This window comes from Mesitornis unicolor, unplaced genomic scaffold, assembly GCF_000695765.1.
Source record: "Mesitornis unicolor isolate BGI_N332 unplaced genomic scaffold, ASM69576v1 scaffold10291, whole genome shotgun sequence".
NCBI classification, from domain to species: Eukaryota; Metazoa; Chordata; class Aves; order Mesitornithiformes; family Mesitornithidae; genus Mesitornis; species Mesitornis unicolor.
In genome coordinates, this window is record NW_010164466.1 from 17,110 (window position 1) to 31,099 (window position 13,990).

At 43.6% G+C, this 13,990-nt stretch overlaps 1 protein-coding gene across 2 annotated transcripts in view; it reads left to right on the forward strand.

The window, feature by feature from the left end:
• The first annotated feature begins 6,232 nt into the window (after nt 1-6,232).
• PKP4 (plakophilin 4) overlaps nt 6,233-13,990 on the forward strand; it is a 46,259-nt gene continuing 38,501 nt past the window's right edge. For both annotated transcript variants that reach the window (XM_010194330.1, XM_010194331.1), the window contains exon 1: nt 6,233-6,361. In XM_010194330.1, coding sequence (XP_010192632.1) covers nt 6,233-6,361 — 129 coding nt within the window. The remainder of the gene's footprint in view (nt 6,362-13,990) is intronic.

Genomic DNA, 13,990 nt, shown 5'->3' on the forward strand with positions numbered 1-13,990 from the left:
GCTGAACCCGATGTAAGCTGCTGCTCGTTGGTCGCTCATGGATCTCAAAGCAGAGGTGGAGGCTGCAGCATCAGTACAAACACACAAGTGTTGTAAGGGCAGTCACACCACGGAGCCACTCGGGCTGTTTTTAATGGCAGGGTTGGCAGGGTCTGGTTCCAGAGCATCTCAGTCACACACCGTACCCCACATCCCTCAGGAACCTGCACTGCCAGCACGGCAGCTGTGAAGGCTGTACCTCCTCAGCTGTCTTTCAAAATTCTGGTTGTAGCTGTTAATTTTCATCACTGCAAAAACGATTTATGTATCTTTTTTCCCAATATACTATATGGTAAAATTGAGAAGCATACTTTTACAAATGCTTATAAAATCAATTTGGGTTTATAATGCTTCCAGTTGAAATATATCTGCCTACAGTTAGTGTGCATCATATCTGCCAATAATGTTTAGAGCAAAACTTCAGTAATAATTTGACAGGGCTGGGAGGAAATGTAAGTGGGGATTGAATAATCCCTGCAGCTGTTGTTCTGCTTGGTAGTGTTTGTATCCTCACTTACTGTTGGTCTCGGTTTAACTCCCGTTTGCTTGTTTATAGGAGTTTTCAGGGGGTAGACAGCAAAGTGTGGGTTTGGAGCTCCCGCACGTTGCAGGCATTGGTAGCAGTCCCATAGCAGCCCTGCACCGGGTGTGCACACCGTGGCCGCTATGGTTTTTAAGTTTCGTTGTTCAGCGGCATTCACTCTGAATGACTTCATACCCCGAGCGGAGAGGATCCCAGCACCAAACCAAGACTGTACCCCCCGTGGGTGGCTGACGAACAGCGGATGGATGGATGTCGTGGTCACCTGGCAGGCTGGGGAAGAGCCAAACTCCCCAGCGGTGCTGCCCATCCCTCTCCCCTCGGCCTGTGCTGGGCCGGGCCTGCGCTTTGTCCCCAGAGAACCACGCTGTGTTTGCTGCAGGGTCTGGGCCTGTGTGCGGCTGAGGCTGTGCTGAACGGCAGGGGATTCGTATACAGCAGTGCCCACTGGGGGATTGTCCAAAGGAAAGGTTTGGGTTTGGGATCTGGTGTCTGTTTTCTTCAAGGCACAAAGCCTTGTTGAGTTAAACTACTGAAAACTATTGCCAGTTAGCTTGTGGTGCGCCATATATTTGTGAGGCACGAAGGCTCTCCAGGCTCCCTTCAGGTGACAAAGATCTTCCTTTTTTTTTCAAGATGAGCTGTAAATGGTGCCTCAGGCCCTTAGGATGTGATCATAAATATGCCTTTATTCAAAATGGTCGCCTTCTCCAGCTGTCTGATCTCTTCTGCTGAATGGTTACTTTGAAAGCTATAAAAGTACTAATCTTGTGAGCATGTTACGACTGGATATTTGCAGATGTACAGTCTTGCCTGCTCACTGGAGTGCAGTTAAAGTATGTAGCCATTGGCCAAAAAGAAAAAAAAGGCTGGTTTTTACAAGGAGCTGTAACAAAAATACATTTATCCAAAAGCTAGGGTAATAACTTTTAAACCTTTAAAAAGGATGTAGCACCAGATGCCCTCTGAACCTGCATGTATTAAAAAAAAAAGGGGAGATAGAGGAGAAAATGTATCCTGAAAAGAAACAGGGATGAGGAAGATGGTAAAATTAGCAGTAAGATATAGAAACACATCTCCCACACATCTGAGGCAGCAAATCAGTTGTGTGTGGGTCCCTTTTGTTACTGAGGGGCTTGGTTTGCACAATTATGCAGGTGTAGTTTTTATTCTGTCCTTACAAAGTTGATTTCTTCCACATTTTCATCAGATATTATGTTTACTTCCCTGGTCTCATCCTTAACTTCTGCACTACCGACGTCCATAAAGAAAAGTGATATCTTAACAGAATGCGATACTTGAAGTATCCTGACTTCCTGCATCTGGAAATCTCGAAACCTGTTTTTCCTGTGAATGTTGGAGCCATCTGCCACATAACCCATTTTGAACTGCTCGCGTCATCGTTGCAGTGGATAAGTCATCACCCGCTGCCTTTCCATCCAAACCCAAGGCTGGCAGCCGTAATTCAGTTTGCGTTAGCCCAGCTCTACGGCTGCACCGAGCTTGAGCAGAGCAATTGCTGCCTGGTCTGTGGGCGAGCAGCGCTGCGTCCTGTAGCAAGATGGGACTATAGGAGCTACTCATACCTAGCAGTGTACTGACACGTCTGCAGTAACTCCAAAAATCAGATAGATTTTAATCACGTCTTCATCTGAAAACTGTTGAAATGTAGTAAGGCTTGTTTTGGCTTTGCCTTTAACATACACTGTAGAGGATGAGAAGACAGGAACCTCTGAGAGCTGAGATATGCGCCCTGTTGCTTAACTGTAGATTTATAAGAATAACTTAGTTCTGTAATAAATAACGTCAGTGTCCCAGAAAGTTGATTTTAGCTTATTGGAGCTTTTTTTCTTCTGTACTAATGAGTATTGCTCTGATGCCCTGGGTGATTTACTCCTGTTGCCTGAGTTAATCTTGCAGCAAGATAAATATGAGGGTTTTTAGTGATGAAATGTTGCTGATTGTTGTTCTCTTTACAGTCAATCCTATCCTAGTTGGCAGCGTTCACAAGAGTTATGTTACCTCCTCAGTGTGAATTACTCTGACTTCTGTTACTTGCTTCGGGTCGGCAATGGGAGGCTCAGGAAGAGGGAACATGGGTAAGGAGCGTGTTTGGGAGAATCCCCTGTGTGAGGAAGGCAAGAGGAAGATGAAGGGGACTGAGCAGGAAGCAGCACGGCTGCTGCCTTGCAGGGGGCCTGGAAGGGTCTGGTCTCTCTCCTTATGCTGCAGCTCAAGGGGGGATCACTCGGTGCTGGCAGAACCATCTGGGTATCCCTAAGAAAATGAGAGGAGGAGCAGCAGTACGTGGAGAGTAGAGATGAACTCGAGTGGAGAATTAAAGCATGGTTTCTCATATTTCTCAACTGTGTATTCTCGCTCCTGCCTTGCATCAGTGGTTGTGTGGCTGCAAGATCGGCGGGTTCAGAAAAATACCCCCTTCCCCCCCACCAAAAAAAAGCACGCTTTGTGTCAGATGAGCTCACTGAAGCTGTTTGCTTTGCAGCTGTTTGAGCATTCGGTCAGACACAAGAGAAAGCATTACCCATCCTGGCAGCCGCCAGCGTCGCTGGCGCTTGGAGACCCAGCGTGGCGGCCAGGACTGGCACGGTGCTGAGGAGCTGGGGAATGTGCCCATCAGTGCTGGGGTGCAAGGAGTCTGCTGCCTTGTACAAGAGGGGAACATCTGAGGGGTTTGAGGAGGTGGTGCTTTTGTGTGGGAGATGTAAACAGGGTGATGGTGCATTGCGGAGGCAACAGGTATCTCTAATGAGGAAGCTCAAGGCGCAGCTCAAATGGAGCTTGCTCAAGCAAATCCCTGCGGTTGCCTAAAGAGGTGGTCTCGGCCGTATGCTTGTTGGATCGGAAGCTGATGCTTTGGTCAGCTTTTGGTCTCTTTTAGTCCGTCCTTTTTTGAGGGATGAAGTCTGGTTGCTTGTTTTCCAATAATAAACCAGTTATCCATACTCAAAGAAGTGAGTAACACAGCTCAGGAAGTGTCTTCAGCCGGTAAATCCCAGTCTTGCGTAAGGAAGAGAGAGGTTTTCTTATTAACTCCTCCCGACTTGTAACGGATTTTGAGGCTCTCATGAATCCTGCACTTGGTATTTCCTATTCCTGTAAGGTAAATGTGAGAATCTGGATCGACTTTGAGAGTTCCTTTCCTCAAACAGCGTGCCAAGACGGAGGCGCAGTGGTGGGGACGGGGTCCTCTGCAGGGCTGGGCTGCAGTGGGGTTCTCCCCATCCCTTCCTTCCCTGCACTGCAGCTGCCCGGCCACGCAGGAGGCCGCAGTGAGTGAGAGAGCTGTTTGCCATAGCTTGAGTATGTACGCAAGTGTTTGTAGGATCAAAGCCAACAGTTGTCTAATCTTGAAATCGAGATTAGAGAATCAGTAACTTTGCCAAGAAATGTGTTAATTGAAAGAACAGTGGTTGAAACAACTGCCTGTGTGGAGGGGTACAGCTCTCTAGTCACACCTCTTAACACCAAGATAGATGTACATTTAACACCGACGTCTTCATTAATAATTAATTTGGTCAGTTTTCAGTCAGTTATTAGAGACTTACATTGGGTATATTTTCTGCTCGGAGAAATTACCATACCTTCCAGCTATGTACATTTTCTTGACTGATTTGTTACAGGAATTTACTACAGATAGGTTGAAGAGTTATTTCACAATGTAGCGGTGAGAAGAGAGGGACAGATAAAATTGTGGAAAAGACAAACTGAGATCATCTCACATCTATGCTCATTTTATCATGTTTTTGTAGAGGCTTTTAGTTTGTCCATTTTAAAGCATTCATACACAATATACTTCTGAAGTAGTCACTTACAGGGAACTGGCACTACATTTTTATAGTAGTTTTGTGGCACATCATAGCTGAAAAGTCAAGGGTTTAAGTAAAGTAAAAGAAAAGCTGTGCTTTTCTTCCTTCCGTGTCTTAAAGAAAAGGAAATTTAAAAGTCTCTTGAGGGAATAAATATTATTGACAGAATAAATACCGCACTGATTTCTATGTTTTAAGGTATATCTCGTAACTGATCTGTTTTGCAAACTGTAGCTAAATCTTTGGAAAGAACTGGAAATCTAAAGCTATGACCACGATGGCATGTTGTACTGTTTTTTCTGGGATGGAGTTTAATTTTTTCATAGTAGCTCCTATGGTGCTGTGTTTTGGGTAGTGACTAGAAGAGTGCTGCTAACTCAGGGATGCTTTAGTTACTGCTGAGCAGCGCTTGCACAGCCTCAAGCAGATGGCGGGACCTCCTCTCCCTCGGGGAGCGGGCATGAGGGGTGACAGGGCCTTCTCTCTCTTGAGGAGCTGGTATGAGGGGCAGCGGGGCCTTGTCTCCCTCAGGGAGTGGATATGAGGGGTGGTGGGGCCTCCTCTCCCTCAGGGAGTGGGTATGAGGGGTGACAGGGCCTTCTCTCCCTTGAGGAGCGGGTATGAGGGGCAACAGGGCCTTGTCTCCGTCAGTGGGCAAGGATGAGGGATGGTGGGGCCTCTTTTCCCTCAGAAAGTGGATATGAGGGGTTATGGGGCCTCCTCTCCTTCGAGGAGCAGGTATGAGGGGCAGCAGGGCCTCCTCTACCTCAGAGAGCAGGTACGAGGGGCGACGAGGCCGCATCTCCCTCGGGGAGTGGATATGAGGGGTGGCGGGGCCTCTTCTCCCTCAAGGAGCAGGGATGAGGGACAGTGGGGCCTCTTCTCCCTCAGAGCAGGTCTGAGGGGTGACAGGGCCCCCTCTCCCTCAGGGCACAGGTATAAGGGGCAGCAAGGCTGTTCATAGTTGTCTCCTCTAGGAATATTGAGTTTGCTCTGAAAATCTCAAATGAAATATTGACTACTTTAACATTAGATCTCATGAGCTTTATTTTCATTTTTTTCTGAAGGAAGTTAAAGCTTGGCATATGTGCAGAAGCTACATCCTGCTTACCCTTTGTGAAGTATTAAACACTTTGTAACTACCTCCGTAATGTTAGTTAATAGTGACTTCTATAGTTAAACAAACACGTACTGGAGCTGCTAGTGCACTGCCTCCGCGATAATGAAGCTTGGGATTCTTGATCACTAATCCTGTCTGTCCTTTCCGTGCTATCCATAGCCCAGGGCAATGGGTTTAACTTTAGTGGTTTAATTTCCTCTTTTGCAAAAAGAACACTTGAAGTATTATTCCCATTAGCTTTTTATTAGCATAATTAGTCTCTTCCATGGTTTGTTCCTAACAGGAAAGCGCTCTGCTGTTACATGTCATTCTTCTATGCGAAAATCTGCATGTGGTAAACATCAACTGATCCTGGGTGTTCTCGATGTTTAACATTGCATTCTTCGTGTATCTTGGATTCTTCTACTTTCAGTAACTACCACAGAATATAGTATTTTAAAACCAATCTTTAAATGTCAAGTTGCCTGGTTGCTTCTGCCTGGTCCTTGCATTCTGTATGTAATTTGAGTTCTGTTTGTGAAGGTGAAGCACAGTAATAACAACATGTGTTGATGATAATACAAAGTTCTTTGCGAACTTGGTTGAGTTTGGAAACGTTTTAGAAAAAAGTCAAGAGAATTTATTATCCTGAAAGCTTGAATTTTCTTTAACATCACCGGGTCAAAATGTAAACTAATTTAAAGTTTTGTTGTTGCAGGCAAAATGCCAGCCCCTGAGCAGACCCCGATGGTGGAGGAGGGTCTGCCGCAGACAACACGGGAAACTGCCACAGGCCCCGGCATGGAGCCAGAGGCGACCGCCACCACCATCCTGGCTTCTGTGAAGGAACAGGTACGTGCGTGTGCTCAGCAGTTCACTGTGCCATCGGGAGCTCATCGCTGTCTTCTGTCACATTGCTGGAATAAACAGTCGCTGCTCATAAATGCGTTGCCTAGCGTTGGTGTAGTTTATTTTGCAGGTCAGAATGTTAGAGTCTCAATATAAAGGGTTCATTTGACGGCACCGAACAGAAGCGTCATTATGGTGTTCTGTATCCCTTGGAATCTGTGCACTGCTGTTGTAAGTCAGACTCGAAATGCAGGTTTATTGTTTAAAAAAGAGAAGCTAGCGTGGAATTGATGCAGCGTTGAGAATCGGTCCTTTTTGTGCTTTCTGGAAAGCTGAGTACAGCATTACAGAAACTTGCACATACAGGTTTTGCTGTGATTAATTGTGCTTTGTTAAAGAATGGGGTTTAAACTTCAAGTTTTCTTTCAGTTATCAATACCAAGATAGTAATATATTTCAAAGCAGCATCACATCTATGGACATGTATCTTGGTGATAGAAAAAAATTTGTGTTTGAAATCAAGTTCAGCCTTAATTTGTAGAGGTCATTCAAGGGGAAGAAAATAGCAGGTTTACAAAGAAACGTTCTAACTCAAGTTGTTAATTTTGTTTAAAAAACCACAGAGAAGTAGTAGCTCAGCTCTAATGATCAGGACTAGAAATAATGAACATCTTTCTTGGATTAATGCATAAATTGCAACATCTGAATGTCAGAATAAATGTGCTTTGCTGTCTGTTTCAGAACTTCTTTTAAGATAAATCACTACTTGATCCAAGATATATTGACTTCTCATATGTTGTCTCATTCATATTTTTAAAAAAGAAAATGAGAATTAGATTATATGACCTCAGATAGAACCTTAATTATAGAACCTTAAATCTTAAATGAAAACTTTCTGCAGGATGATGAAATGTGGGTATTTATTTTCATTCCTAAATTAATAGTTTCCAAAGTATTTTAAGATGAGAATAGCAGCTCTAATAATTTATTACTGTCATTGAAACTAATAATAAGTCTTCTAATGCAAAGGATATTAATGCTGGAGGCTATGTAGATACAAGTAATTGCAGGTATCAGAGTTACAGTGCTCTTGAGTCACCTCTCACCATCTGACACACTGCCTTGCCTTGTGCTGTCTTAGCTTACCACAGATGTCAATGAGAACTCATTATTTAGAGTACATTTGTGGTGATTTGGGGTTGGTCCGTTTCACGTTGCAGTTCACAAGAAGATGCTGGTAACGGTAGCTTCGTTGAGCAGAACTGCAATAAATGGCAGTACGGTAATGGCTCAGGTTGGCCAGGCAGTGACCTGGGCACTGCCCACAGTTGCTGCTGAGCAGCTCTGGTGCAGCAGTGATTGAACGTAGAGTTCTGACAGCGTTGTCTATACTGGGTACGTACATGATAAGTATAGGGTAAAGAGGCATTTGTTGGCATCCCCTTTCCTACCCAAGAAGTGTGTTTATCTTTTTCTTGTTCTTAGAGAAGAAATTATAATGGAATATTTCCTCATTTTGAAAAAGAGGATAAAACCTCTTCACCTTTCCATTCATAAAAAGACTATTAAATATGTGGACTAAACTGAATTCTGATGAAAGGAAAAAATAAAATTAAAATTGTGTTTAATAGTGAAACAGAAACTTCAGGACTGTATCTTAACTTTAATATGTACAGACACATGAGAATGGATACAAGGGGGGAAGATGTAAATTGTCCTTCACTCTTGAACATGAAAGAATTGAGAGCTAAACTGTTGCTTTCTGGTGTTTCTTCTGTTGATAATAATTATGGACACTGACACATTCAACACCCTTCCTGTATGGCAGAAGGCCCAGAACAGAATATTTTCCAGTGCAGTTATTTACTTTATTAAGCTTGAACAGAAACTGCTCTGCTGTTTGCTATGGCTTAACTTCCTTTTGTGCAGGGATCTGTACTTGCAGAACGTCTGTATTTGTGAGACAGTTGCCACACCTTAACTTCATTACTGCAGAAACACTGATGCCAGTGGAAACACAATTCAGAAAAGCCTTTATTATTATTATTACTTGTCAGATTGTGCAAGATTTTAACTTAATAAAAACTTCTAAAACTACTACAGTAGTTCTGAAATGGGTAGGTAAATTTACTGAATGACTTCAAGCTTTCTACCATAGTGGCACAGACCGGTTAAATAAATGTTGTACTAATTACTCTCTGAACCCTACAACCCACTTTAAATGAACTCTCCGTTTGTTTCTTTTTTCTGTGACCTCAAATCAGTTTAAAGCACCTTTTTAACCAATCTGGTGTGTGTCCCCTGAACCCTGAGCAGTCTCTCATTGACACAACACGAACAGACAGCTGTGTAAACCTCCCTTGATGGTATTATAGAAAAGAAACGTTTCATCTTCGGTGTTAAAGTAATATGTGCAGAACAAGTGTAATCTGAAGAAGTTTAGATTACTACAGCTTTGTGCTTTTCTGACAAAGCTCAAGTTTTGTTTTGAGGTGAACACACATCCCTAATTCCTGTAAATTTGACACAACCACCACTGGCATTGGTTGGGATGGGGAGAGAGTTCTTCTTTTAGCAGGTCAAGGTGTTCTGTTTGCAGATACACCAGTGGAGGTACCTTTGGGTGAAAATCAAGGGAAGGACTGACCTTGCTGGTGCAAGTGGCATCTCTATTAGAGGAATTCCTCTTTGAATGAGGCAGATCTCAGGTCTAACTCTACTGAAGCTGAAACATAGTTCGGCCTTTTTTTCTTTTACTGGATTTGCTAATGGTGGCTTTGTTTGTCTTTTCACTTCTAAACTGTTAAAAATTTTCTATGCTATAATGAATAGAAGTATCTTAGGATATGCTAAAATAAGTTTTAAGTAGAACTAAAGCATTCAAATATACGTGTCTGTATTTCTGAATCCTGGGGAGTGCCTGGATAAAGGTTTAGCTGATTTCTGCGGGGAGTCTCGTATCTGTATTACAAGTAAATTGAGCGTTTTCATACTAAAGCAAGAAGTTGTTACAAACAACAACATCATAGCAGTAACTTTTTTGGGGGTGCTGGTTGCCACTACTGCAGGTAGATTTGAAGAATCACTGCTACTTTACATTGCAAGCTGTGTGCCTCTGAATTTGGAGTGGATTGCTGCTGAACTGGCAGGATCAAATGGGATCACTTGGAATTGTGAATTCCTGCCTAGCATATTAGTTTTCCTCTCCAGCAAAGAGTCCAAGAGAAGCGATCTCGCAGGAAAATCTCCCCATGGATCCAGTTTCCACAACAAGGTGAATTCTGGTGCCAGTTCCTTTGCTGAGAGGAGCACTCCAGCATGGCAGGGTTCCTTCAGTCCCTCTGCTCTTGGGTCTGCTTGGGTCTGACACCCACAGATGGACACATTTCCACCTCTTCTTCCGTAAGCGGTGACAACAGAGGCAGAAGGGTTGGATGTCCTTTCAGGTGAATAATCATCAACCTCTTGGGTTTTCCTAAGTGTTTTCCTACATGTGTTCACTTTTGTTCTACACTCCAAACCCTTTTCCGTTTGTATAACTATTTAACCATATCATATACTCAGAAATTCTGCACTTACTTTCCCCTCTCTTTATTGCTTAAGTCAAAAATTCTTTACGTAGTTTTTGAGATGGTTTTTATAGGGTTTGGGGCAGGGGGAGAAGGCAAAACTCAAAGTTTTTCAGATGGAAATGGAGGAAAGGATGCGTTCTCTGTACAGAAAATAATTAATTATTACATGCTTAAAAGCATCTCTACTAGAATGACAGTATTTTGACATTAAGTCTGGGAGATTTCTTTCCCAATTCAGCTGTGTAGTGCTTTATATCAAATACTCTGTGATGTGGTTGTGTGGGCATGGCACTTCAACACGATACCTGAAAAAAGACTTAGTGAAGGCACTTTCAGTGATTGGGCACAACCACCGGGCAGTCCCACTTTGCAGTTCTGATTTGGATGCGTCTGGTGCTCAGCTGGGTGCATTGCTTCTGAAGTGAGGGTGGTACTTTTAGCAAATGGACTTCCAAGCTTTGTGCGAGTGAAACAAAAATCTTTGATGTTTTCTGAATGACTGCAAGAACTGAGTGTTTTTTCCAACTCTTAGTACTGTGTTCAGTTGCACGGGTCATTCTTCCCTATTGAGTCCCTGAACTTTGCAGTTTAGTGTTTCTGCTGTTTACGAGCATTTCCAGATTTGGTGAATCAAGCCTGAGAAAGCCGGTTCCCAAGGCTCTTATTCTAGGCTGAAATATACGCCACTTCTGTCTCAGATGAAACTGCTAACTCATTTCCATAACCAAAGTTCTGTGTACTCCATTATTCATATGAGGGTCTAGAAATGATATTTTCTTTCTAGCGTGTACTGTTAGGCTTCTGGGGAGAAAGTCCCCTTGAAAAAGAGCCTGCCTAGAGCTGTGGGTACCCCTGCGTTACACTGGAGTATCTACACCTTTTGTAACGCTTTTATGTCTAGTACCAACCTGTGTACTCAGCAGCAACTGAGTTCTCATCGCCAGCTGCCAGAACAGAGCTTGGCTTCAGCACCGGTCTAAGGACACCCAGCACCACCACCAGCATTTCCAGAGAGGAGCTGCTCAGCTGCAGTCAGTGCATTCCTCAAGTGGCTTTCTTCCTTTCTGTGAGCTTTCTGTGCGCTGCTGAAATTTTGATCCCCCATCAGCCAGAGCAGCACTAAACTGTTTGACCAGACTGGTGAACAATGCCGGCATAACAGTATTAAGGGCTTTAATGGTCTGCTGCTGTTGAATACAGAGTGAGTGTGATCAGCCAGTAATTGTAGCTGTGTCACTTCACATCCTGTAATCTGGGATTCTCTTCACCCTGTCCAATGCTTTGCTCTTTTGTCTTCTATTTTGGAAGATGCTGAGATACTGAAAGCATGCAAATGCAGTTGTGTGCGTGAGTAAACTTTATTTTTATGGAAGATGTTACAGTTGGTATAATATGCTTAGGTGAAAGTACAGTTTTCTTCTGAATAGATTCTGGTAGAGAATTTAAATATTAGGCCACTACAGTATGATATTCATGTTGGAAAAGTTCAATATTTGGTGTGTTTTTAAGTAGTCCGTTGCTTGGTCTAGCTCTGAACTACAGCAAGTGGAAACATGCATAGAGCAGTGCAGGAGGTCAGTGTGAAGAGGGTGTGAATGAATTTATCTTCTTTGTCCTCTTCCTTGTAGCACATCTGTATCCTAAAAATGGCCAAAATGCAATTGCCTTTTCTTTAGCACCATTTAAACATTCATAGGCAATGGGAGTTGCGTGGCTCTGTGCTGTACTTTGCAGTTGAATGAGTAGTAAATGCAAGGTAAAAGTATTCCTCTTAAATGCAGGCTATGCTTTCTTCAATCATCAACTCAAACTACTGGAAGATGCTCAGCCGAATTGTTCAACAGGCCAACATTTTATGATTAGGAAAACATCTCCCAGCTCAGCTTACAATTACCTTGTTAATATTTCACCGGGCAATGACATTTGGCTTTGGAAGCAACTCAGCATATCCCAGTGTCACTACAGCTCGAGATAACGTCCCGTCCCAGCCCTGGCTTCTGCCACACCAACCACTGAGAGCTGGCACGAGCTGTGAAGCTGCAAGAGGTGCATCTGTCGGTGTCACCATCGCCCTGCTGCCGGTGGTGTCACCTCTCTCGGATGTCCCAGCTGCCCGACCCTGCTCTGGCTGGCCAGGCACGTACCATTCCAAGAGAGCTCGTGAGTTGTCCTCGCTGCTTGTGACATCGCTGCGGACTCTTGCACAGTTGTCACCAGAAAACCCTCAGTTAGCCAAAGAAAAATGTTGAATCTCTGCAATGTGGTGTCACAAAGGGATGCAGATAAAAGGCACAGAATTGCCTCTAAACCTTCTTTCCTTATCCAGAGCCTGCAGCAGAATGACAGTCTTCATGGTCAGTCATACAAATGACATTCCCATTGCTTTCCTGTTATTTGCTGCTAACAGCCCAGCACAGTGTGTTGGCAACTGTTTTGTCTTGCCAGGGCCCAGATGCCTGTCAGAGGTACCATCTTTCAGATGAAAAGGGTATTTTGTTTTCAGGATTGGTGTAACTTTATCTGTATCTTGTGGCAGTGAAGACCTTGAAGCGTCTTCTCGAGGGAGATCTCCCCAGCGCTGCAGAGGAATCACCACTGGGCATGCATGGTTGCAATGAAGAGTGGTTTTTGGTCACCTGGGTGCACACTGCAACGTCCACCCCCGTGAAGGGGGTCCCTTCCAAAAGGGAATTACACAGCTCTGAAATGTGATGGGCTTTGGTGTGCACTCGTGGCAGCTTGTCTGCTGCAGTCTGTGATTGCCTGTACAAAGCAGGTTGCTCTCTTCTCTTTCTTGATCATGCATTTGCTTCCTGGTCCTTAACTGTAATTGCACTGAAAGCTGGCATTGTCTGTAGCATTGTGATAAGAAATATGGTCTGTGGTTTTGCAGTGGAATTTAGGTTATGAATACAAAACCTGTAGTTTTAGAAGGTGATTAAGTAGTTACTGCTAAACAGGTGAATGGAATTGCAGGGTGGGGTTTTTCCCTTGTGTGTAAGATAATTCTGGAAGAAACCAGCTGTGGCCAAGGCACTGCATGTGCATGTTTCAGAAGGTTTGGTTGGTCCTTTTGATGCAGCATGGCAGCGTATCCTGTACTCTACATCTACCATTTTTGTATGTTCTTGCCGCACAAATGATGCTCTGCAAATGAAAACAACCTTCATAATTGTTTAGTTTGACTCTGCCGTGTCACTTGGTCACAAACCAGTCACAGATTTTTGTAATAATTGTGATTTTTGCTGGGGCAACAGCCAGCACAGCATGGGAGCATCACACTGGAAGAGCGAGTCCTCTGCTGCCTGGAGAGACAAATGGAGGTGGTTCCTGCAGTGATCCTGCACCGTCTGACGGGAAACAGTGGTGGTGGCTGCTGTCATCCAGTGTGGAGTGAAATGTCATTGCAAGGAAGCATGAGAGTGACCAACACACTTACTTAGAATTGATTAGAGCTTTGTTTTCTGAAATAGTACAATGATTTAAGGTGAATAAAAGAAAGCTTAAAGCATGATGTATTCAGCTGTGAAGAAGATACCTCTAAAATTATCCCTCTTATGTTTATGCAGGTGTTTAAGACATACCAACTAAAGCTGCAGATACCGAATTTCAGAAGAGACATAGAAAAGTCAGCACTCGTTGTTTCAATGAGTATGTAAACCTTGCTGCTTCCCTGGGACCTCAGCCTGCACACGAGGAGGTTGCTCAGGCTAGAGAAGAGAGCTGGGGTTTGTTCTGCTTTGCTTGCACTTGCTAAAATACATTAGATCTTCCTAAGCACCAGAATGATTTTTAAATGGCAAATGAGCTGCAGGCCCTTTACACCTTTGCAGTTCAGTGCACTGTGATATTTATCTTTTGGTCAGCACCAAAATAAAAAGTTATGGAGAATATTGTAAATAGACAGCTGATGGTGTCTGTCCGAAATCAACAGTGCAAGTACCTCAGAAGTAGCCACCAAACGTGGCTTGGGTTTTTTTTCCTCTTCTTTCTTCTTAGCACATTTTTTCTGATGGAATACTGGGGAGTTTTGCTTTTTAAACATAGTATAAATAAATGA